The sequence below is a fragment of the Halichoeres trimaculatus genome, unplaced genomic scaffold, assembly GCF_033239565.1.
Source record: "Halichoeres trimaculatus isolate MK-OKI-2021-1 unplaced genomic scaffold, fHalTri1.1 fHalTri1_scaffold_20, whole genome shotgun sequence".
NCBI classification, from domain to species: domain Eukaryota; kingdom Metazoa; phylum Chordata; class Actinopteri; order Labriformes; family Labridae; genus Halichoeres; species Halichoeres trimaculatus.
The window spans coordinates 9,840,145-9,867,103 of NW_027437198.1; the positions used below are offsets into that span (position 1 = coordinate 9,840,145).

At 41.8% G+C, this 26,959-nt stretch overlaps 1 protein-coding gene across 1 annotated transcript in view; it reads left to right on the forward strand.

The window, feature by feature from the left end:
* Positions 1–1,094: 1,094 nt before the first annotated feature.
* stx1b (syntaxin 1B) overlaps positions 1,095–26,959 on the forward strand; it is a 56,693-nt gene continuing 30,828 nt past the window's right edge. The window contains exon 1 of the mRNA XM_074696927.1: positions 1,095–1,583. Within this exon, the coding sequence (XP_074553028.1) occupies positions 1,554–1,583 (30 nt within the window). The 5' untranslated portion in view covers positions 1,095–1,553. The remainder of the gene's footprint in view (positions 1,584–26,959) is intronic.

Sequence of the window (26,959 nt, forward strand, 5' to 3'; positions counted from 1 at the left end):
TCTTTGTGGGGTGGAAGGGAAGGTTGTATGATTAAATTTTAGTAAGTAGACAAAGTTTTCATCAATTTTTTGTATTTTCTTCCTTAGTCTCTTATTATTTTTTTATATTTCCTGTTTTCTCGGTGAGCCACTTATTGAAGTCCTGCAAGCTACCTGTTGGAGACCCCTGATCCCCAATTTATGGCGTCAGTTTTATTCTTGTAAAAAAGACCTGATACACTTTTATTTTGAAGATGCTTATAAAGAACTTTCTGTTTGTGGACAAAAAAAGGATTAAAAAAACACTGTCCTGTTTTTTTAAGCGATCCTTTTCTTTTTTTAGTACATCTGAATGTTTGCTGGTAAAAAATGTATTGAAAGCTTTTCTTTTGGGTACTCACAGTTGTCTCGTCTGACACCTTCCCCCTCAGTGCAATTTCAGGAAAAAAAGGATAATATTTCATTGTTCATAAAGAGGCCTTTTTCATCAGTTTAATGACCTCACAAAGCTTTAATTAGCTCAGGCTTTACAAAATAAAAGCATTATGTGTTGAACAACTGTATTTAGCCTTGAAATTGTACATAAAACTTGTGATGTAATAGATAAATTTCTCCCAAGGAATTAAAACTTAACACATTTTTAGAGCAAAAAAAAAATTTTTTTTGATGCAAATTTACTTTTCATGACTTAAGTTACTGTTCAATTTTTCTAGATAAGTGCAGACAAAGCAGAATTTTTCTAACACACGTTCAACCCATTTTATATCAGGACACTGAGTGAACAGATTGTGCCGCCCATCCTTAAATCCTCATTCACCTGAAAACACACACACACACACACACACACACACACACACACACAGTAATACCTCCCTGCTGCTGCGGAGAGGAGTGGAGGAGGAGGGGGAGGGGAGAGGCAGCAGCAGGTAAAGATGGAGGGTGGAAGGAGTTGACGCCTGCGCACTAGCTCGCCTTCCCCTCCGCATCGCCCCCCGCTCCCCCCTCCCTCCTCTCTCTTTTTCTGCAGCATCAGTACCACACTCCCTCCCCCCTCCCTCCTCTTTCTCTCCCTCCCTCCCCCACTTTCTCTCGCTCCCTCTCTCACTCTCGTCGCTCTTCCTGCCGGGCTGCTGCTTTGCGCGCTGCGGGGCCACACTGCGACCGCACCGAGGAGGAAGAGGAGAAAGCCGCGGACCGACAGGGGGGCCAGCCTGAGCCAGAGCGGCGGAGAGGCGCTATTTAAAAGAAAAAGAAAAAGAAGAAGAGGAGGGTTCCAACGCGCCGTCACCGCACGGATAAAAAAAATCCACCGAAGACGAAGCAGCAGCAGCAGCAGAAGGCGGAGACGCGTCACACCGCGCTCTTCCTCCCTCCATCTCTCTGCTCCGCTTTTCAGGGGAATCGAACCTGAGGGGAAAAAACCGAGAGGAGGACAAATAGAGAAAAAAAAATCTTGCTGGGGAATCTCGGAGCGCAAAACGACGAACGGCGCGGTGTTGGAAACCTCCCCCCCTCCCCTCCCGGACCAGGGCCGATTCTCCGTTTTCTAGCAGCCAGCTCGGCGCGGCGACACCATGAAGGATCGTACGGCGGAACTACGAAGTGTAAGCACAATTTTCGTTTTAATTTCTTTCCATGTCGGCCTCCATGTTTCCCCCTCCCTCTCCTCTTCCTCCTCCTCCTGCAGCAGCTCCTCGGCCTCGCCGCCTCTTCGCCGCTGCATCTGGATGCGAGCGGAGCGCAGAGGAGCGGGGCGGTAGAAACCTGCTAAAAGACACATTTGAGCTGATTTGAGGTGTGCGGAGGAGGAGAGGAGGCTGAGCTGCGGCTCTTCACGCTGTGCATACAGAGTGATGTGGAGGAGCTGCAGAGTACAGTGAGGATGGAGCCTGAAATGGAGGCTTTTTTCTCAGACATCAGATTGATTTAGCTCTCAGTGTTAGTGGATGTTTGGTTTGTTGGACGGGTTGTTCCGGCTGGAGGTCACAGTTCCAGCCTGGACGCGTTCATTGCCGTTATTTTCTTCATTTTATGGCCAGAGTTCGAGCCCGTCTCGGCGGGTTTAGACGCAGAGGCCTTGCTCAGGTTTTCTCTGCTCATGCAGCGCTGCATGCATGATGGGAAAACGACTGAAAAAAAAATAAAAACGCTCTCATCCATGCTAATTTGGCCCCGCATGTCCATGCATGCGTGCCTGGATGACCTGATGGAGGAGGAGGAGGAGGAGGGCTGACTCTAAAATGAGCCGCGAACCAAAATGCAGTGATTTTTTTTTTCTGAGGCCGCATCTTGCTGCCTGCGCGCGCCTCCTCCCTGATAGAGCCGCGTGAGTGTGGGAGCATCAGTCCAGATCAGGCGGGGAGGAGGATCGATCCGCGGCGGGATGGATGATACGGATGCAGCTTTATCTGCCGCTTTTACCGCGTGTCTCCTGCTGCTTCTGCTACTCCTGCACGGCGGAGGATGAGGGGGGAGGGAGGGGTGGTGCTGGTGTGTGTGTGTGTGTGTGTGTGTGTGTGTGTGTGTGTGTGTGTGTGTGTGTGTGTGTGTGTGTGTGTGTGTGTGGTGCGTGAGGAGGAGGAGGAGGGGGGGTCCCTTCATTGTAGCACAGCCTCACCCATTTTATGACTGTGTGGCTCTGCATCGGGGGAGACTGGAGCTTTGACGAACAGCTGATGCTGGAGGTTTGGGCGGATTTTTTTTTTTTCTTTTTTATGGGAGGGGGGGGGGCTCGGTCTCATCAGCTGCTGAAACTCTGCAGCAGCTCCACGAGACCCCCCGCCCCCACCCCCACTACCACCATCCGGGTTCAACTGGGTTCGCGTCAGACAAAACGAACTGAATCCAGCCAGAAATACACACACACACACACACACACACACACACACACACACACACACATACAGATACACACACACACACACACACCCCTAACTGATCGATCTAATTGGATTCTGTTCAGCTCCTCTTCTTCTATGTTACAGATATATTTCAGAGGGTCAGAACTAATCAATAGTATCTGATCAATATATCAACAGCTGAATGGTGTGTGTGTGTGTGTGTGTGTGTGTGTGTGTGTGTGTGTGTGTGTGTGTGTGTGTGTGTGTGTGTGTGGAGGTGATTTGCATTTAAAAAGTGACAGGCTCAGCACCGCCCGGAGTTTACCGCACTGCTGTCCATCCATCCCTCCATCGTTTTTATTTCGCCCCCCAACCTTCCCTTGTTTCCTCCTCCCCCTCCCCCATCCTCCCTTTCTTTCCTCCATCCATCCATCCATCCATCCATCCATTCATCCACACTCCTCCCTTTTTCTTCTTCACATTATTTCTTTCCTGTGTCCATCTTCCTCCATATTTACCGCCTCTCCTCTCCTATCCCGCTTTCCATATTTAGTCTTTCCTTCTTCACCTCCTTCCAGCCATCTTCCAAATCTTCATCGTTTCTTTTTCTGCTTTCCTTCCATGTCTCACTCCATCTTAAATCCTTCTGTCATCCTGTCATCTTCTTTCTATCTTACAACCTTTCCTAAATTTATCTTTATACCCCCCGTTTCCCCATCGTCCATCCGTCTATCATAACTACACTCTCCATTCACATTCACTGTCTCCTTCCTTTCCTTCCCTTATTTCACCTCTCCACCTAAATCTGATATCTCTTCGTCTGTGAATCATTTTTCCACCTTCGTCTGTCTGAAGCATGGTTTAACTGATCATACGTTGAGTCAAAGTGGCTGAAATCTGGAGGGAAATGTATCCGAGTTGTTGCACGTGAGTGTAAAAATGATCACGTCACATTAATCACATGACCCAAACATCGCTCTTTGCCTCTTTTAACAAGGAGACCGTCTCTTTTCGGCATTAAAACTTTGAACGAACAAAGTAGAAACATATTCCTGCTTTAAGGCGTCAGGAGCTCCACGTTACATCTCGTGATGCTTTGTATCGCCCTCTAGTGTCACTTTAGCAGCTTCTAACTTGCATTCACTCTCGAAGACATGAAGCTATTGCAGGTCATCAAGCGCCCACTTGAGGCTGGCTCCATGAGTTCCAGAAACAACATACATATTTATTCCAAAAAAGCTGACATTTACATAAATGATGGGTCGTTTTCCCGATAATTCAGCAGTCTGGAAAATAACACATTTCCAAGTTTTTCCAACTAGGGGCACAGCTCACCTGACAGACTGGTGGACGTCCTATAGTTGTTAGCGCAGAAGCTCGTAGCCAGCCTCTGTACCCAAGACTACCTCGACTGAAATTTTGATGAAGTTCAACATTTCCAATAAAGTTTTCTACAACAATCAGCCCCAAAACTCTGCTTCAAAGACAGATGTGTGACATCATAGACACTACATCCATGTATTATACAGCAGATGTTCCGTCACATACAGCTACTCTTTCTGCGTCACTGTGCTTTAAAAAATGACTGTGCTGGTTTTCTTGTCTTATCAATCTTGCAAGTACTTGGCTTTGTGGTTAATTTAACTCTAAGAAAACCCTTTTTTTGAAAACTGTACATTTTAATAAATCTAGACACCAAAATCTCTTGTGTCAGTTCAGGAACTAATGGCACTAAGTTTAAACAGACACTGAACGTGTTGTTAAATAACTGCAGTACTGAGGAAGAATGGTGGGAAATTACAAATTGTTAACAACTCTAAACATCGACAACAGTACAGATGGGTGAAGCTCAAAAAAGGTATGAACATCAGTTGGCCGGCAGTGAAGACATAGAGGTCTGTGCAACACCAGGGCCCATATGATCGTCCAGTCAACACTCCAATGGGACCATTAGTTATTTCCTACTGTTATGGAATAGCCTATTTGACTGTAGCATTAGCCACAAGCACGACTGCCAAAAAATGTCCATCCCACTGGTGCAAAACGTCATATGTCTAGGGGACTTCCTGTCCAACAAATACAAATTGCGCTTGCATACTCTGCACACACAGCGATCTAAATTTGCTGTATACGTCCACATTGTTATACTTTTCCAAAGGATTCACTCAATCCCTAAACATGTGTTCCCTTCGCATGATGTCCGCCATCTTTAGAATCACCTTGCTGGAGCTGTAATTCCGCTGTTAACGCCTGTAATGGTGGGGTCTACCTCTATTAAATTTAGTTCTGTGTTAGGGCATTAACCTGTCTCATCCATACCACTTATCATTTATTTTTCACCAAACGGTCCGTTTTCATTACTAATGGCTGGACGACATATAGAAACAGTCATACAGAAAGTAAAAGAATAAGACAAAGTCTTTCTCCATAGTTCACACTTTCAGCTACTTTGACCTAGTGGACAAACTGTGTAATTACAACCTTGTGTTCTCTTCCTCTTCCTTCAAAGAATACTAGCATCCCCCCGCCATCTATTGACCTTTTTTTCAGTGTATGCTTATTGCATGCTGCAAAATTAACAATATGCAGACGACACCCTTGTATTTTTGGCAAACACCTTTCAGGGTCTGCTGAATCTTTTCTGACATGATAAATCAAGTAGAAGTGAAGACAATGTTCCTTTTCTCGCTGTTAGCCTTATTCCATCCCTCCATCATCTTACCATCCTTAATCTATTCCTCCCTCGTCTATGGGTCTTACGACTTCGTATTTCTACCACATAGCTTTCCACATTTCCACCCCTGACTTCATGTCTCTTCCTTTTTTAAAGCTCTCTGCCCTCCCCTCTTTTCATCCGTCTTCACTTTTCCTTTTTTTCTCTACATTTCTGTTCCCAGTTTCCTCCCTGCACCTATCACCTCTCATTTAAATCTCATCCTTCTTATCCCGCCCCCCATGTGTCCTTCCCTTCATCCCTCCACGCATCTGTCTCTCCATCCATCCATCCATCCATCCGCCATCATTTCTATCTGCACGGCCTTTTTTCCTCTCCTCCTTTTTTCCTTTTCCTTCCCCTCCTCCCTGCTGCAGACCCTGTCACTCTGCACTCATTCTCATTGTTTGATGGTTGAATCTCCTCATTCCTCCGGTCAGCTCTCTCTTTTTGAATGATTCCTCTATCATTAATGACTCTGTCTCTGCTGTCGGCCATGTTGGACGATCACTGGAGTGAAATCCGGCTCACGTAATCCTGCCGGTAACAGATGCTGCTGTATCATGCAGCAGCAGTGGCGGCGGCAGCAGCTCAGTAGTAATAATTATATTTTTATGTAATCGTCCACATCACAGTGACGCTGCCTGCTCTCCTCCTCTTGAATGCTGCTGTTTCAGCGCCGAGTGCCGCTGAGTCCAGACGAGTCTGAATGAGTGATGAGACACTGAGTGAAAGAAGCAGGAAACAGGAAAAGTCCTGGTTTGTTGTGGCTTGATAAGGTCTGTAAACCTCAAGTCCATTAGACAGCTTAACCTGATGACCAAACAATGTGAAATTAGAAAATTCTGTGTCTATTTCACTTTTTGTGCTGGTTTCCCATTTAGGGCACAGACTACTCACTGAATAACAAGGTGAAGTAGTTGTGTTTCAAAGGCGAGGCAAATGCCAAAGAATCTTGAACCTGTGTTCCTTTGAATGTCCAGCAGGGGGCTATTTCTGTCATTGTAGAATAGAATAGAAAAGAATAGAACAGAATAGGATAGAATGTACTTAATCCTTGTGGGGAAAATTCACCAGGGGAGCCACAGCAGCATGTAAAGTGTATAGTGCAAAAATGTGCATCAAGAGACAACAGCTTGGCAACAGCTTGGCCATAATTTTCCAGTCAGCCTCCACCTCCGCAGGGTCCAGGACTGAGCTAGCCTTCTTCACTAGTTTGTTCAGATCAGATCACAAGTTTCCTGTCCGCTCACAGCAGGTAAAAACTTTCAAAGTGGCATTTTTGTCTGTTGGTAGCTCCACAAGCCATGTCTCTGTAAATAGCATGATGCTACACTTTAGGTATTCCTTCTGAAGCTAAGTTAGCAGTGCTAGCTTGTCCTTCTTATTGGAGGTAGAGCTTACATTCTACATAACAATGGATGGAAAGACAAGTCAATGTCATCTCTTCTTAGCTTGCACTGCAGTACCAGCACAATGTTCCTGCATCCTTCTTCTCAGCTCACAGGGAACACTAAGCGTAGCACTGGTTAGCATCAACATGCTACAGGCTGCTAACAGTTGATCTCATATGTTAACAACGAAACTATGGCTACAAGTAGGGTCTCTGGATATATGCAGGAACATTAAAAGGTAATGATGTTGCTGCAGACGGAAGCAGTTTAGTGTCCATGTCTATCCATATGAAGATTGCTGAAAAAAGTAAAGGGAAAGAGGAATAAAGAGAGAGTTGCTGCAACAAGTAGCCACTTGATCAGCACTAAGAACCAACTTTCAAAATGAGTCTCATCACTTTTAAGTCCTCCACACTGTGACACGACGTACAGTGTGTAAATTACAACCACTTCACATCTGCACAAAAACAGCACATTGCTGAATGAAATGGTACTGCTACTAGTTATATTGATTTTACTCATGCTTTGAACATTGCGCTTATTTTCTGGTTATACCAAAGACACAGAGGAGTAAATTGTATAATTTAAGTCTAAAACTTGCACTTTTTTGCATTTTCTTTCACGTCTTTCTTTCTTGGACTTGGGGTTAAACTTGCTCACTGAGTTGATAAAGATACTTGTTTGTCAGAGCTCTGGAGGTTGGTCATCCAATATTTTAACACTCATGTGACAACTTTCTGAGGAGTCTGGATCTTAAACTGTCGGAGAAAAAACAGCTGAGCTTTCATTTGCAACTTGCCGAGCCACATTGAAGAGCATCTGAGTCTCAAGTTGCTCCTGCATTGCTCCTGTGTGCAATGACACAGCTAAAAAACTGTAAAAAGTGCCGAGATGCAACTGAGACAGGACAAGTCACTCAGTTTGCTTTTGTGATGTATATTTGATTAGTTTGCTCCAGGAGCTGAGGTTGTTAGAGGTTTGGAAATGCTCTTGTTTTGATGAGAGAAGCTGAACACTTTGAATCGAGGAATGTAGAAAAATGCTGCATCATTGTTCTGCCTGCTGCAGTAAATGTGAGACCACATCCAGACTGTGCAGCAGCTACAGCAGCAGGTAGTTTTAAAGCTGTGTGTCCCACTTACAGGTTCCTGTGGCATGTTTGTGAGGTTTAAACCCATCACAGAGAACAGGTGGAGTTGGTGACTCAGCTCGTGGAGGTTTAAGATGCAGGGCGGTCATCCCTCTGTGAATTCTTCATCACAGTATATTCAACAAGCACCTCGAACTTAGAGAAGTTTCATTTACTCATCTGGATCATGTTTCTACATAACTAATCAAATTGAAATGGTCCCAGAAATGTTTTCTATTTTGCATCAATTCTTGCATTCCCATTGGATGAAACGGGTGGTGTGATTCTGGATAGAAAACTACATTTCCTACGAGCACCATCATCCACTGTTGAAAAAATGTGACTTTTGACAGGGTGTGCATTTGTTGTAGAAGCTAATAAATGAAAACAGATCTTTTTAACTTTACTTTTCCAAGTTAGAGACAACTTTGCTAACCAAGTTTCTCTAAAAACGTCCCAAACACCCTGACAGAAACTCTTTTAGCTAATCCTTCTTCAGTATCATCCATGAGGTCCTAAATTTTTTTCAAAATAAAATTTTAAAAATAAAGGAACACATACTCCTTATTTCTTTCTGCCAAACTTCACCAGCAGAGATCCAAACATAGACACTTCCGGGCGAGTGATGAATATTGACTCAGTGTTTTTTTGTTGGAAGTGAACACAGGCGCTAAAATTTAGTACAAGGCAGTAACAAATACTGTTGCTGATAATCTCTTTTTATTATACAAGACACGAAGAGGCGTTGGTTTTAAGGTGTGAGAACTCCTCAGAGCTACTCTCTGTTTAATGGATTAAAATTCCATCACATGAAAACACTAAAAATAGATTTCTTGTATTGCACAGACTGCAGACTGCCTGGCTTTTATTCAAACAGAACTATGTTTGTCTTGGCATTTGGGGACACACATACATCACACTAGAATTTTTAATTATTTGGGTTTACTACTGAAGTCTATAAATAGCGTGTCTGTAGCTGTCGAGATGCTGAAGTCATGTTCTGAAATCTATCAGAGAATTTTGACGTTTCCTCCGGCTGGTTCTGAATTCTTTTTTGATGTTTTAGCATTTGATATTTTACATAAGGCTGACGAGTTTTCTTGTTTGTTAAGTAGTAAGGTAATTATACAGAGCTGTGTTTGCTCAAAAATGTCTTATCTGGGTTTGTTTTTTGTCGCTTTTGAATTTCAAGTACAAACATTATTACTGCTGAGTGATCTACCAGAGTGATCTTTGTTTGCTGTTATAAGAGGGAAATGTTTAATTGTTTTGTGAACATGTCATTTAAAAAAAGAGGTTTTATCTGCTTAAAGAGTTTTATAGATAAACGTAAACACACACAAATATATTTTTATGGATAGTAGGAGAAAAAGCTGCAGGGTAATTAACTGTTTCGCTTTCTGTGTGTGTGTGTGTGTGTGTGTGTGTGTGTGTGTGTGTGTGTGTGTGTGTGTGTGTGTGTGTGTGTGTGTGTGTGTAACTGCACCATATCCCATTTCACTTTTATTGATTACAACAGAAGGGGCTGTGTGTGTGTGTGTGCAGTAATATAATCAACCACAATCTGGTCGATGCATGATTTATATGAATAAAAAAAAGAAGGCCACATGCCCTCACACTCACACACACACACACACACACACACACACACACACACACACACACACACACACACACACACACACACACACACACACACACACACACACACACACACACACTAACACACACATCTGTATTCACACTGGTGAAATACTTACCAAAGACTTACCTTTCACCTCTCAACCAAACGTTCACATTAAACTTAGTGCTGTGATGTGCACTGTGGGGACAGAGTTTTTGCCCAGTCCCCACAATGTGCAAATATATGATTTAATAAACACACAGATATACACATGGAGTTTTAATCACATTAATCTGTATCATTTTATCAGAGATTCAAAGTAACTGCTAACTAAATCTTTACTGTAGAGCTTGATTTTGTGCATCGTGGAGACTGTATGTGCATTTTGTCTACTTTTACAAACCCACATACACACAGATCCATATATATGTGCATTCCCAGGACATTACATTGATTCACTTTCACTTTGTAGAGACTTAGCCATAAAAACAATCCTAAATTATTACACACATTGTGAAAAACAACGAGTTTATGATTTTTCTCTAAAGGAGGACCCGTCCCTTTAGGAGTACTTATACAAGCTAGCACAGACACAGCTTTACATGAATTCAATTTTTATTGCATTTATCGGTGATTTTCAACCTGCTCAATTAACCTTATTTATCACTCTGCTGATGTACTACACCTGTAAAGAGTGGCATGAAGACAAGAAAGGAAACCATCACTGACAGGAAATCTATCTACTGCATGTTTCAAAATCAATCAAGCATCATCAGGTACCTTCCTCTATATAGGGTTGGATCTGAAGCCTGTCCTCAGTCTGTTAAGACAACTGCATGAGTCTGTATGTTCGGCCGTGCCATGTCAAATAAATTGTTCTTAATTTTGACTGTCATTTTCCGACTTCTCTGTACCTGGTTTAATACGGTTGAATTTGTGCCTTGAAAATTACATACAGTAGAGACTTGTACCAGGTTCACTTAGCTTTAAGCCTTAAGTGGACACTCGGGGAACTGCAGTTTTGTTTTTTTCACATCTGCCCTGCCTTTCAACACCAGAAGTTTTCGCAAGTTGAATGTTGATACAACAGATGCAGAATTTTTTTGAATAAGGGATTCACAAATAGCTGTCGATAATGAATGATCAAGTAACGTAGAGGATGACAAAATAATCTGTCTTATGATTATTCATGTCTTGATTGACAGAGAGGGTAGATATTATCAAAGTCTAACAGTTGCTTTGGCTTGTTTTGTCCTCCTGGAGGCTCCAGGTGGGTAGGTGTGTTTGATTCCATGTTTGTTTGACTTTATTTACTCAGAGAACTGACACACACACACACACACACACACACACACACACACACCACACACACACCTGCTGCAGACAGAAGGCCTGCTGCTGCTGTCTCTGTTCTTTTAGTAGCGACTTGCTCAAGGGCACCTTGATGCCAGCGGTCCAGCAGTCTGACATTTCCTGTTGTTTGGCACTTTCAAATTAAAGCTCTGAAAACTTGCACAGGAGATTTTACAGCTTTACTAAATGCATTACTTATTCCAAAAATCTGTTAACATGAAGTAAAAAAATATTTATGTACATCATACATTTTTGAATCTTCTCAAATGTTTGTTACATATTTTGAAACTGAAGAGACAGTTTGTGGTTGCTGAAGAAAGTTTGTCTTCGGTGTATGTCACGGAGGATACCAACAGACCCCGCCCTCTAAATCTCAGTATGTGATGAGGCTGTCTGGGTGTCAGTGGTCTTGTGAGTTTGCAGTTTGTTGAGGTGACACTTGATGTGTGTATCATTTTGATATTATTATAGATTCATCTACTTGCATGCAGATACAGCCAGCTGGATGAAGCAGTTGGTGTTGGCTCTGAAATATGTATTCTGGCTACAGGCTTGATGCTAATGATAGCTAGCTCATGAGTCTGAAGGTCTGTGGTGCGTGTGTGTGTGTGTGTGTGTGTGTGTGTGTGTGTGTGTGTGTGTGTGTGTGTGTGTGTGTGTGTGTGTGTGTGTGTGTGTGCGCCAGTGGCCATCCTTCAGCCAAGTCAAGGACAAAGTCACCATTACACCATTACTGCGGGCACACAGGAGGTCACTTTCACATCATGACGTTATTCTCTGCTCATATGTTCTCCCAATGTTCCCTGGATGTTCTGAGACTGCTGTGGTTTCATTATTATTCAATATTATTTGGCTTTTATGTTTTCAATTTTGGTTTGTGCTTTGGTTCTGGTCAATTGTTCCCAGATCTAATACTTGTACTGACCCAGAGGTGAGAAACAGTAATGAAGATTTAATTGGTCAAATTATGTTTTCAATTTTCTCTTTTTAGTAGTCCCCGCACACAAATACAGGTTTGTAATTCTATAACTGTGAGGACCATTATGGATATTAAATGAACCAGGAGGCTGATTCACCTAAAAATATGACAAAAGTTGTTCATAGAGATCTGGAAACCATCTGAAGCATCCCTTACTATACAAGTGTTACACTACTGTAAGAAAAGGCAACAGTCTGATAGCTTGTTACATAAAATTATCACAGCTGAGAAAATCTCTCAGTCTATTATGGCATAAGTCTAATGTTACTTTATCACAGAGAAAATTTTAAGACCAGTTAGAAAATTGTAAAAATTTACATTTTGCACTGTTGGATCTTAAGAAGGTTCTCAGTAGAGTTTCAAAATGCAAAAAGAAAAATAAGTAAGCATTTAATGCAAACAACGGCTAGTGTAATATAGACTGTTCATCAGCTGATCAAAAGATTAAGACCACAGACCACAAAAACCCTAAGAACTCCTAAAATAAAATATCTATGAAAAATGACAAGGAGCCCCATTGTTCTTGCTGATAACTTCAAAGATTAGTTTTTGCATGCTTGATGAGCGTGTTTACAGGGGACTAGAGGGAACGTTGCTCCAAGTGGTAAAGGTGGCATGGAGGATCATCCACTGTCTGGAACTGATGTCCACTTTAGATCAGGGGAACACGCAGAGTTGGTGCAAATAGTGAGCTTAAGTCTCTGGAAGACATCCTTTGTCATGCAGGCTTTGTGAACTGCAGCGTTGTCTTTTTAAAAAAAAACACATAAATGTTTTTAGGTCTACCACTGGACTTTTTTGTTCCATAACCCTCAGGATCTTTAGGAAGTTCAACATAGATGTCTTACTGCGTCCAACCTCCACAGCAATGGCCCGTTGTGAGAGGTCTTGCTTATGCAGCTCAACAATATGACCACATTCAAAGAGAGACCACATTTTTGCTCAGATTTTGTCTTTTAAAGGCTGTGGTGTTAAAATTTTTAACCTGATGAACAGGATATTTCACTTTGTTTTGAGCTACTCAATTCTTTCTTGTTTTACCACCATTTCTTTTTTTTTCTTTTTCATTTTAAAACTCTACTTGGAACCTTTTTCACATCCAACAGAGTAAAATGTAAATTCATTCAAGTTTTGACTGATCTTAACATTTTGATCAGGTGTGTGTATTGGATTTCATTCAGATAGGAGGAACAGGACTGCTTTGTCCACAGGGGGCGTAAAATCAAGGAAAAAAGCAAAATATCCTCATACGAGTTTTAATTCATAGAGAATCATCAAGAGCAGGAAATGCTAAAGCCTTATACATAAAGAAAAACTGTGTAAACAAGGACACTACAGTTTGAAAGAACAATTATATATATATATATATATATATAATTGTTCTTTCAAACTGTAGTGTCCTTTAAGGTATTTAAAAATAATAGACCATTTATTGTCTAAGACCGTAATAAATTTTTGAATGCATATATATATATATATATATATATGCATTCAAAAATTTATTACGGTCTTAGACAATAAATGGTCTATTATTTTTAAATACCTTCAAATTTATAACTCGTGTCCTCATTTTTGATAAAGTTCCCTGTATGGTGCAGCGTACAACGGGTCCTCACGAAGATAGATTATCAAACACACACACACACACACCTCCAACGTAATATTGAACAATATCTGCTGACTGAAGACAAATGTGTGTGTGTGTGTGTGTGTGTGTGTGTGTGTGTGTGTGTGTGTGTGTGTGTGTGTGTGTGTGTGTGTGTGTGTGTGGGCAGATTGGTCAGTAGGCGGCTGGTCATGTGATTTATGACAGCGTCTCCATTTAATGGCCCTGAGATTGTCCCTGCTCTTGTGTATGTGGGTTTTATGTGTGTGTGTGTGTGTGTGTGTGTGTGTGTGTGTGTGTGTGTGTGTGCTCATGTATTATAGATGTACCCCTCCCCCCGCCGTAGCTCAGTGAGCAGCCTCGTAGCAGCAGCGGCAGCAGCAAACACCCTCCTCTCCTCCTCTTGATCTGTGAAATTTTATGGTTTCACCAACCCATCAACAAAATATTAATTCCCAAGTTCAACCAAACAGTTTGGTCCAATTAATTCTGCCAGGTTTTTCTTTTGTTTGCTTGTTTTTATTTTTCTTGTCATTTTTCCTGTGATGCTGCAGACGGCTGGGTGGCGGGGCTGTGATGTCACCATGATGTCACAGTCTGATGGAAAAAGTGTGTAAGCTCCTGTCGTCCTCTGAGTCACACTGACAGGAAGGGAAAGAGTCATTTTTCTCTTTGGTGACGTTATCTCAGCTCAGGATTTAATACTTTAAATTTGCTTTAATTACTATCAGTTCAGATAAATCAAAGAAAGTGTTACGGTCTGCCACGCCTCCAGGATGCCAACCCAACTGTAATTTTCAGTATCAGCAGATTTAGATGAAGGGAGTTTCTGAAGGAATAACTGACTTCAGAGGACCAAAGAAAGCCAGAAGATAAAGTTTGCTTCACGTCATTCATTTAATGAACTCTGACTGTTATCACGACCATGGTGCTGAAACGCTGAGTGTGCGTGTAAATGTTTTGTCTGGCCTCTGGCGGCACATGTGGGCAGCACTGAGAGCTGGTTTGAACCCCTGCTTCCTCAGCTCCACCACAGTCCACATGTAGTGGTCCTGTATTAGATCCAGCAGAGGAGACGCAGTATAAATAGTCTTGGGCCCAAGTCATTACAGGCAGTTATTGAATTGAATTAGGCATTAAAAGGTCGGTAGATGGCTACACTAAGTGGCACAAACTCTGCCTCACCTCTCTCTTCCTTTAAATAGACTCCTGCTGCTAATGCTTGACAGGAAGCTGAGCCGTGTGCTACCATTAGCTCATACTCCCAATGCATGGAAAAACAGGACTGTGAAGACAAACGGGACTCCAGAGGCTGACAACCCCTCAGTGTGAGAAGCAACATGACTGGAGGAGGAAATATACAGATAGTTTCACTAAAAGTGAAAATGTAATCATTCAAAACTTGACTTGGTTAGACTTTAACTTGTCTGAAAAAACTTTGGAATTGTCCTTGTTACAAGACAAGATTTTAACCTAACCTAATCTGAACAGAAGTGACAGAGCACTGCTAGAATGATGATGCACCATGCACTACAAATACCTCATTGCACTTATAAAGTAATGCATCATCTTAGCGATGATGCTGCACTGCTAAGGTCGCACTGCACCATGATAATCACATCCCACTGCCAAGATAACGTTGCACCACTTGAGTTTAAAGGTTCCAACACACTTCCAATATTGATGGCAACACTCTGTTTCGGTGAGGTTCAGTGCACCGTTCAAGTCACACTGCACCTTAAGACCATTTCCGCCAAGCAGTTCACTTCGGTTTGGTTCAGTTCAGTTCAGTTCAGTTCGGTTCCTTATGGTATGGGACACATTTTGTGGCATTGACTTATCCTGGGACAGGTCCTCAAATTACCACCCCATACCGTCCCACTTTTTGGTACCCTTCTGTTGGGGTCATACCAAATCAACCCCAGAGGGTGGAGCTACAATACTGCAGTCCGTTGATTGGTCGAAAGACTTTTCACTTACCCTTTGGAAGTGGTTGTTATATTTCTCCTCGCGGCACACAGCCTTCTCCTGTGATTACCTTCACAACAAGAACCACGTCCCTCTGCAATGTTTAAGTCTGGCTGCACTGCCAAAGAAACGCTTTGCTGCAGATAACGCAGCATCGCCAAAGTCAAACTGCACCACGGAGGTTTTGCTTCTGAGTGGAGGTCACACTGCACTGCAAAGACTACGCTGCACCGTTTAAGACAAGCTGTGCACTGAAGTTATGCTACACCACAGAAAGGTTACGCTGCACAGCTGAGGTCACATTGCACCGCTCAGGTCGCAATGTTGCTAAAGTTAGGTTGCACAAAAGTCATGCTGCGCCTCCTAAAGGATAAACTGCACCTCGGGAGAAAAAATGGTCAGCAGATCTGATCAAAGTCAGTGTTGAAGTGGAATTTTACTGTTCATGTTTTCATTGAAAAAAAAAAATCATATCTGTGTCAGTGAGAAATCAGATTTGGGTCACCATCACCTGCAGGTTGACACACACACACACACACGCACACACACTGAGTAGCATGTTACCTCTCTCTGGGGAACAGGAAGTGGAACCAGGACAACCAAATGTTTCAAGAACACAGTAAATTGATCCTGAAGGACATTTGGCTCAAAAATCACACAAAGAGGATTAGAGAGAATCAACATCTGATATGGCTGACATTCAATCACCTTTATGCAATAAAATCCCTTAAACTTTGTGTAGAAGGGGTTTTAATGTATAAAATAAGACATAGTGAGGACTTGTTTTTTTTAGCTTGTGTTGTCTCAGATATGGTGAAACCTCCACTTTAAAAAGTGAGTATTCAATGATGTCTCTATCAGGAATGGTTCCTGCTCTCAGATGAAATGAATAAAAGTAGGAACTTAGCTTAAATTCTTTGACTCAGTAAACAGTTAATTTGGTTTAATGTAATTTTAACTTGAGTTAACTTCAGTGTTAATGTGGGTCTATTTCGTGATATTGATCTGTGAATCGTCTGCACAGTGTTATTCAGATAATGTTATATTCTCTTATCTGAACATTGGGAGCATAATAATGTCAAATACAAGAGTAAAGAGGAGCAGAAATCTGATTCGTTCTTGTTAGATGAGGGCAGACAGCTGAAGAAAGTGGAGAAATAATGACTGATGGCGAGGTCACATCAAAGGCAACGGCTCGGGAAATGTCTCCTGGCCTTGAAGTTTTTCAATCGGAGAACAAAAAAGAATCCTCCCAGCGATTGAAGTCAGATGTGTCACTCTGAAATTTTTCAATTTCCAGCCTCTTGAGTAGATTTTATGTCATCAGTTAGGCTACTGAGGCTAACCTGGAGGAGGCTGATTTATCACAGCCCAAAGTGATATTTTCATCCAGATGCGTCTGTTTTAACCCCACGGGACAGCTTCATGCTCTTATTTCAGATTATTTTTAATGTTTACTACATTTAATTCACTTTCTTTAACTTTAATCTATCAACATTGTAGGTATTTTATTGTTTCTTTGTATTTTTGAAAACAAAAAAGTGTTTAAGTTCAAGTGTTATTTGAGGACAGATAGAGGCCACAGAGACGACGGAGTGAAGAGGAGGAATGGAGGATAAATGAATAAATAGAGTGTAAATCAGGTGACCCAGTTACTCAGGTGAGGCCTGTATGAGTGAATGTAAGCATCAACAGTGTACTTACAGATTTATCACACACACACACACACAGACACACACACATACCTAGAGGAAGAGGGAGTCACTTATCTTCATCATCTGAGCTCCTGACCGTCCCGGCGTGACAACAGAGGAGGAGGTTTCATCCAGCCTGAATGAAAGGAGTCCAAACTGTGCAGAATGACAGCCTGTCTTTAGTGTTTCCTGCTTTAAAAATGTTGAATTTAATTAGTTTCAGCGTATTTAAGCCCCTCAGGTCGGTCCACATTTGGTTTTGGTTTTCAAAAATGTGGATTTCTACAAATGTTCATCCTGTTTGAATCCTGATGAGTCTGCTATCTTAACAGATGTTGGGTTATTATATTTAAAAAAATGGTTCAGACTGTCCCTAAAGATCATAAATAATGAATGTGGCTGCTGTGATGTCACTTCCTGGTTTCATGTCTGCCTGGGTTCAGCTGCAGAGGAAGGAGGATGCTTTCTATCTGCAACACATTTCACATTTTTGTGAATCCATGAGTTCATAGTTGTGGGTGTGAGTGTGTTTTTCTTTGCATCTCAAAGTATTCCTGTGTCTTTCTATGTGTGTTAAGCTTGCCTCAGACAACAAACCAATACAGTTCCATCTTTTTTAATTAGCTGCTTTTCTCTCATTTGGAGACACAGCTTCATTTGTATTGATCGTTGCTTTTTTGAAGCAAAACTTTGATAAAAGTTTTTATTATTATCATCAGATCTGATGGATGACAAACCCAGAAATAAATCACAAATAAAATTTTAATCAGTGTCCAAAAAGCTTAGTATGGAAAACATACATGTTTTCATCAACGAAAAATTGTGCAGCAGATTCAAATGAATGAGTTCAACTGAAATGAAATCCCATGTCATTAAGATAACTTTCAGATCACAAAGGCTTTAAAGTAAACAGATTCATGGCCTGAAATAAATCACACATTTAACCATGTTCTGTGATCAATACTCTGAGGAGAAGCTCTGATTGTGAAGCACAGCTGTGATGTTTATTGGTGTGATTCATCAATGATGGATCAATACTTCATTGAAGCTCAGTCGGATCTGTTGCTGGTGGGTTTAACAGATGTTTTAAGGAGAAGACTAAAAAATGCACTGTTGGTAAATTTTTAAATTCAGTATTTCTGACTTTTAAACCAGTCAAAAAAAGGACAGAATGCATCAAAAATTTACTATGAGACAATAAAAACACAAACATTTACACACTGGTTAAAAAGATGTTTATAGCTAAATGATAAAAACCTTTTATAGACATTGATAAAAGGTTATGGGTTGTTAAAAAAAATCAGATAACGTGCTAAAAGACAGGGGACCCAGGATAGTGCCCTGAGGAGCTCCATATGTTTTCATGTTAGTTTGCATTGCTGCTCAGGAGAGTTGATAAAACGACAAAACAGATGCTGACATTAGAATTAACTTTTAAAGAAAGCAGATATTTTCTATTTAATGTCAGCAAGAAATTCAGAAAAAAAAATGCATTTTCTTCTACTTATAGTGTATCCTCCTGAGACCCTGCATACTCATAAGAAGACATTAGATTTCTGCCTTTCAGACCCATAAAACTTTTTTTTTTTTTTGACCAATAAGCCACATTAAGGGGCACTGCCCACGCCATATTTTGGTTATATCATAACGTAACCCTCATTTCAAAGAAAACAAGATGGCGGGTATATCTGCAAAACACTACAGCAGCTCCTGAAGTAACATAGCAAAAGGTAAAAATTATATCCAAATTTATGTACAATAACACTGACAACTATAACCCTAATTAAAAAAAAACTAATAACTTCCTGTTCAAAAAACATGTTTTGTTATGATACTTTTAGGTCTTACTTATCCCAAACTGCAAAGAGAAATAAAAAATGCACACCCGGCAAAAGCTTTGCTCTCAGGGGGGAATTTTGCAGGGCTACTTGCGATATACAAAGATAATATCCCTCACAAGTTTGTCCATCCTGAGCTTCTGTAGAAAGATGGCAGAGCAAGATGGAGGCCTCTGAAGAAGTGGACAGAATCCAAAGATATTCACAAAGAATTCGGAAATATTTGGAGGCCTCACGGCCGGTGCAGCAGCAGTGTGATGAAGGAGCCTGCAGCACTGAGGCACTCTGGGTAATCTAACTGTTTTCCCAGGATGCAGTGAGTCATAGAATCAATAGATAATCTCCTTCTTTTAGTGGAATGGCGGCTGGCAGGCGGCCTGTGTGTGTGTGTGTGTGTTTCTAGGTATGTGTGTGTGACACTCCCCGTCTGATGAAATCCTCAAAAACTCATCCCTCACTTGACGGTACATATATAAGTACACACTCTTCTAGATCACCGTGTTGAGCTGGTGTCAGTCTGAAAGAAGATGATCCAGATTTCATGTCAGGCTAGACCTAATGAGTCCGTGAAATGTGAGGGAGGCCAAGACAGGATCTGTGAAGTGCAACATTACATCACAGGGGGCGAATGAGGGCCCAGAAGTCCTCGAGTCCATTAGCAGCCCAGCATAAAAGCCCCTTTTCACTTTCTTTCACTTTCTTTTTCTTTCTCTCCCTCTTTTCTCTCTCTGCATCTCTTTGTGTCCTGCGTTTGTCCCTGTGGCGTCGTCGGCAGTCCGGCCGTTTATTTATAGGGACGGAGAAATAAGAAGACAGACTGTGTGCATGTTTTTGTGTGTCACTGTGTGTGCTTTGAACACCTGGTCAGGATGGAGGTGAAGACAGTAAAGTCCCGTTAAATGAAATCCTCCATCTGTTTTCACTCCTGCTTCACACTGTGGGAAAAAAGATGCAAGAATTGTTAACTTTGACTCTAACTTTGAGCTCGTCATAAGTGCTAACTGACCAAGCTGCTGGATTCCTACACGTTTGGAGTAATGTCAAAAAATAAAAAAAAAATTCATGTGTTTTTTTTGTTTTGTTTTTTTTTCTAGAAAATCCTTTGATATTAAATGTGCACTCCAGCTATTGTTGTATATTTAGGGGGATTATAAAACCAGATGTTTAAATTCTCTAAATTTAGACTCATCAATTCACCTCATTCCTCTGTATTCTGCAGCTGTGTGGTGCGTTCATGTGCTCATAAGAGGATCTGACGTCTGAGTGTCTGCGCAATAATATCACATTTATTTAAAGAGGCAATGAATGCAACACAAGAAAAAAAACATAGAATTTTTCTTTTTAATATCACAAGCTTTTATTAATATTGGACTGATTTGATTATCCAATATATATGTTTAATGTTTTATTTTATTTACTTTTGTTTTTGCAAAGAAATATCAGCGAGCGGTGACAGAGAGCACAGATGGACTCTGGGTAGAGCCAGAGATCCCAGAGGATTGTGGGTAACTTGCCCCACTGCTGGCATGGTCTGCTGCTAACACACACACACACACACACACACACACACACACAGAAATGCAGTGTGTAGCCATGCATGCTCAAACACACACACTCAGCTGGCATCAGAAACACACTCTGACACCTGAGGTCAACGTCCTGATTTAAGTCTGCCTGACAAGAGAGCGCGCGGAAGAGAGAGGAAAGGAAAGGAAATTATTGTGAATAAGGAAAGGAAAGAAGGAGGGAGTAAGAAGATAAAGGAGGAGTAGGAAACAAGAAGGGGAATCTAAAAAGGAAAGGAGAAAGTAAAAAAGGATTTAAGGTTGGTACCTGATGATGATGATAGATGGATGAAGGAGCGCCGACCTGTTCGTGTGAAGAGATGTTTGGGGAGCAGATGAATTTAACCTTCAGTCCATCACAGACCCACAGGCTGGAATACACTGTAAAAAATGACACCCATCGTCACTTGATTTGGATTTTACAGTTGATATTTTTTAGAGATTGTGAATAATAATCATCCGGTTTTCAGAGACTGGTCCAGGTTCGGTTCTGCCTCCTTCCTGCGAAAAAGTTCATTCATCCATCCAGTCTCGAATATATTCCTCTCTCCTCCTTCAGAGCCTGCAAATGAAACCTGATTTTTTTTACAGTGCAGCAGCAGAATACTGTCCTCTCTCCCCTCCCCCACCTCCTGTATGAGCTGCTCCTGCGCCCTCCTCCTCGTCTCTCTCCATCTCTATCACCACCCATCCCCCACCCCCACCCTCATCCCCCCTTCTCTCTCGCCGGCTGCAGGCTGTGTGTGTTCACTCAGTCACGTTAATCACATTAATTTGCTCATAAACACACGCATGTACACACATATGTGTTGTCACGTGTGCAGATTCAAATTGCAGAGCTTTATTAGCAACATGAAACACGCACACACACAAACACACACACACACACACACACACACACACACACACACACACACACTTTAAATGAAGTAACATTGCAACAATAATCCAGGCTTCAAGGATTTTATAATCTGACTTTAGGATTATTATCCTTCCTCATCCTCGTATTCATCGTCGTCATCGTCACCTCCTCTGACCTCATGACCTGCTTTCTGTTATCCTGCTCTGACTGCACAAATTAACCCTTCATTAGCCCGTTAGTGTAAACAGATGACAGGATGTGAATGTATACACAGATTATAAAGAGATTGATAAAATAATATGGATATGAACACAAGGGTTTCTAATGGATATGTACTTAACTGATTTTCAATTATTGATATTTGTTCTAATTCTAATTTTTTTTCTTTTTGTCATATCTGATTATGTACATATAAATTATTTTCTTATATTTAAGTGTTTAAAGGTTACATGACACTAAATGAAAATATAAAATCTTAAAAACGATTTATATTTTTCTCATGATCCATCTTTTTTAATCGTCTTTTTAACATTCAATAAATATTTAATCAATCAAACTGCTTCATTCAGAGTGCGGCCGCTGATTTCTAATCAAGGCAGGTGTGTGTGTGTGTGTGTGTGTGTGTGTGTGTGTGTGTGTGTGTGTGTGTGTGTGTGTGTGTTAGCATGCTGAACACATACATTGTTGCAGCAGACATGTTGATTTATCACAGCTGTGTTTACATCAGGTACAAAGACCCACCCCGACGTCTTTCAGTGACCTTCCTCCTCCACCTCCTCCTCCTCCTCCTTGTCTTCTCTCCTTCTCCTTCCCTCCTTCTCTCTTTCATGCTTCAGACCCTGTAAATGACACAAATTAACTCCAGTTTTTCCTCTCTGGCAGCAGTTTTTCTTTCATCACACACAGCTCTTGAGAAGACATTTTAGCCCCATTTCCACCGAGCAGTCTGGTTTAGAACAGTAGGGTTTGGTACATGTTGGCTCGGTTAAGTCTGATCCTGTTTACGTTTCCACAGCCAACCGTGCTCCCTCATGGTAGGCAGCGTGTAAGCCAGATGCCGATAGTCGTATCAGTTATGTACAAGCAGCAGCCTCTGGTCTAAGAATACGAGACAATGTGGAAATGATAAAATCTGCTACTTCTCGAGTGTCCACCTGAGGCTGGCTCCAAAAGTCACAAATACACCAAGCCAAAAAAAGGCGTTTCCAAAGCAGAAGTGGGTGAATTTTTTAAACTCACTAGAGGATGTTAAGATCAGGAGCTCACCCAATCAGAGGCACAGCTCAGGTCAAGTGATTGATGGGTGCCCTATAGCTGTAAGTGAAGCCCCCGTCACCTCCAATATGGCCGCGATAGCTGATTTGCTTCAAAAGTCCATTTCAGAGACAGATGGGTGACGTTGTTGAAACTACATCCACTGAATTATACAGTCTATGGTTACATAATAGCATGATGCTAGAGCAGCACAATGATGGGAGACATCCAGCATTTTGTAGCTTGTTTAAGCTTTCTTTTAGAAAAGACTGTGTACCAAGAGGAGAAATACAGCTGCTGTCGTACAGTAGGTGACGATTCTTTCAAACACTCAGTGTTGTTGCTCCACCTTCTGGGATCGGATCGGTTTTGTCTGGTCCCCCTACGGAAAGGTCCTAAAAAGTGGGATGGCTCGTCTCAGTTATTTGAGAATCTGTCCTGGGATTAGTCAGAGGAAACACCGTGAAATACGTGTCATGTTGTGTCAGAACAAACCAAACTGAACCCGTTGGTGAAAACGGGGCCATAGTTTCAACTCAGCAACAAGTCATGTTAGCTGATAGTAGAGCCAACAAGCTCCAGGCAGTGGCGTGCACAGACTTTTTGGAAGGCAAAGGGTTTACACAACATAGGTTCTAGGAAGAAAGTATTGTTGCATTTCAGCCTCTTGTTAACGTGTTTCTGAAACAGCCATGCCGCTGTTGCCGTGTAAACAACAAACCAGAGTTTTCGGTGGACACACTAACATCGCACTTTCATTGTGGCAACTTAGATTGCCTTGTAAGAACTGGACAACAATAACAGTAGCGATGGCGGACTAACATGTTGTGTTTGCGCTACTGAATCTACAGACTGCCTGGCTGGACTTCTTCTGGTCTGTGGAGGGGTGTATCTAGCAGACTACAGGCCTGGCATACATACTACAGTGGTCCCTCATCATTTCTGTGTAAACGCTGATTTCTGTCACTGTTTTTTTTTTTTTTGCGTTATGTATACCTGATCCAAAAGATCATGTTCTTGCCTCCCAAGAGGGCACTGTAGCGTGCATTTCAGCTGCCATGTTGGCTTTTAAGGGGCTCTTTAGTGTATGTTTTGGCCCTCAAGAGAGCAGTTTAGCCACATTTGGCTCCCATGTGGGCTCTAGGGCTGGGACAATATGCTATTCTTATGATTCAATTCTAGTACAATTTTTGGGGTGCTGATTCAATTTAAATTGCGACTCTTCGAGGTTAAAGATTTTTGAAATTTTTACTTTGCTTTTGTAACACCAGACCATGTGAAAAAGTTAAATGATGATGATGATGATGATGTCTACAGACTTTATCCGGAGCAATATTTCTCATAGAATGCACATCACGTGGGTCGGAGAAAACATTTCACCCTCCGCTGGTGAAAAGAGGAAATTTTTTCCATTCTAGTTTATAAACAAAGACTGAAATGAAGAATTTTCATTCATTCATTCTGAACTGCTTATCCTGTTCAGGGTCGGCTGGAGCCTATTCCAGCTGTCATTGGGCGAGAGGCGGGGTACACCCTGGACTGGTCGCCAGCCAATCACAGGGCTGACACAGAGACAACTATTCACTCACACCTACAGACAATTTAGAGTGACCATTTAACCTGATGAGCATGTTTTTGGACTGTGGGAAGAAATCGGAGTACCTGGAGAGAACCCATGCATGCACGGGGAGAACATGCAAACTCCACACAGAAAGGCCCACCGGCCAAGCTGAGAATCGAACCGGTGACCTTCTTACTGTGAGGCTGCAGCGCTACCCATTGAAGCCCGAAATGAAGAATTTGAATTTGAAAAAACAAACAAAAATTTTTTTGGCAAAGAATCACAATTTTTATATTGTGAAACAAAGAATCCCAATATAACGATTTTTTGATTTCTTCGCCCACCCCTAGTGGGCACTCTAGCACACATTTTGACTCTCTAGGAGGCAGTTTATCGTGACTTAACCAGCCGAGGAGGCAGTTGCGTGTGTACGCCTTTACACACCACTGACTCCACAAGCTCCTCCTTATCCTCCTCCTCTGTGCACTGCTGTAAGAGGATGACGAGTGTCTGTGGTCGTCACTAAATGTCCAGGTCATAGTCTCACCCTCTTGCAGCTGATGTTTGTCATTTAAAGTTTCAGCTCCCATCATTTTCTCTCTGGTTTCACTGAGAGCAGCTGGAAGTTTGATGACATGAGTGACTCAGCCCTTTCTTCTGCTAGTCAAATTTAGATATGCCAACTTTTTGAGATGCAAAATATTTATCAGGCTGGTAAATGATCTGTCAGATTTGGGGAGGATCTTATTCACATGTGATAAAAGTTTGTATCATTTCTTAAGAAGCATATACGCTCCACAGAGTATGTGTCAGCCAATAAACCCTAACCACGAGCATCCTTCGCTTGTGTATTCTAAGAGAAGGAAACAAATCTTAAATCTTTAAGAAAGTAGCAAGAAGCCTCTTGAACACCATCACTACTGACACTCCAGAGTGTGATTTCACATCACGTTATGGTCTTTCTGAAGCGTGGGATGCACGGCTGGAAAACACACCATGCACATGCACACAGCACGACTCCATCAGCAACACATCGACAGCATCTTACCCTCAAGCTGCCTGTTACTACCTCCAAGGGAGGATCAGAGGTGGTGCAGCTCTGCCCCATCATTAGGAATCCATGCGTTACACATCGCAGCGAAGGCGTAACAGAGGTGTGAATATCGCGCCTTGAAAACGCAGCATGTTGGTGATCATCGCTTTCAGGGGGAGATTTTCTCATCGGACTCTTTGACTGTGTTTCCTGGAAGCACCAATGCATACTGTACTCACACACTTACACAAACACACACACACACCTACACACACCGAGCTCAAACTAAATCTGGTTTAAAGGTCCAGAGTTGTTGTGCGAGAGGTTCACTTTTCCTGAATGCATCTACAGAAACACCCGTGGGACAGAAACTGTAAAAGCCCATCAGAGGAGGAGCAGATGAAATATTTATGACCTCTCTGCTCTGTATTTACTGTACACACTTACACACACACACACACACACACACACACACACACACACACACACACACACACACACACACACACACACACACACACACACACACACACACACACATACACAGACTCCTTCAGCAGTATCTACAGGTTCTGCTTTTTTGGATCGGACAGTTTCAGTCAATCAACGCTGAATGCAACTTTACTGCTGGCTGGTTTTCAAAAAAAAAAATCTCCTCAGCAGAACGTCCCGTTTGACTAAAGGAGACGGTTGTAGACCAAGTTTAAACACAGACCTGGTTTGATGTGGGTGTGGTTCAGCGTCCTCTCATTCAGCCATGTTGAAACTGAAGCAGTGGGTTTGAGCGTCTGTGTGTCTCTGTGAAGATGAACTCTTCAGCGGGGATGAATTATTGATCAAACTTCCTGCAGTTCCTTAGACTCCTGACCTTTGACCTCTCATTTTCCTCTGTGTGTGTGCGTGCATGTGTGTGTGTGAGTGATGTGCTTTCTCTGTAAGTCATAGAGAAGCTTGAGCAGAGACTGTTTCTGAGCGTGGGCTGGGCTTTAAAGAGAAAGTAGCACAGGTTTTCCATTTTCTAATCTGTTATCTTTTTTAAACCTAATTTATTTCCACTCTTTTCTATCACATTAATTAAATAACCTTCTCAACCTTCTTATTAAATCTCTTTGGTGAATCAAACTCAGCAGAGGTCTCAATCTGCAGCGTTTTCAGAAATGAAAAACTGCAACACTTTCTCTTGTTTTTATCATCTGCAGCTGATGTGTAAATGTTAATATCTGCGCAAAAATCTTTTTGAGTTAATAAACCAGATGCATCATGAATAATGTAGTCTTAATATAGATATTGTAGATCAGGGGTGTCAAACTCATTTTCACTTAGGGCCACATTAGCATTATGGTTTCCCTTAAAGGGCCAGCTGTAACTGTAAGACAGTATAAAATGTAGCTAAATGTAACTAAAAATAATTTTAAAAGCTAGAATAAAGCTAGCTTTCTCTGCTGCGTTGTTTGTGGTTGTGGCTTTTTTTGAACACATCCTGCTGCAATTGCCATTCGTATTCTAAATCTTGCTCTATTTCTTGTTTTTCTCGGAGGCTCACTTGGGCGTACTTAGCTCTGTGTTT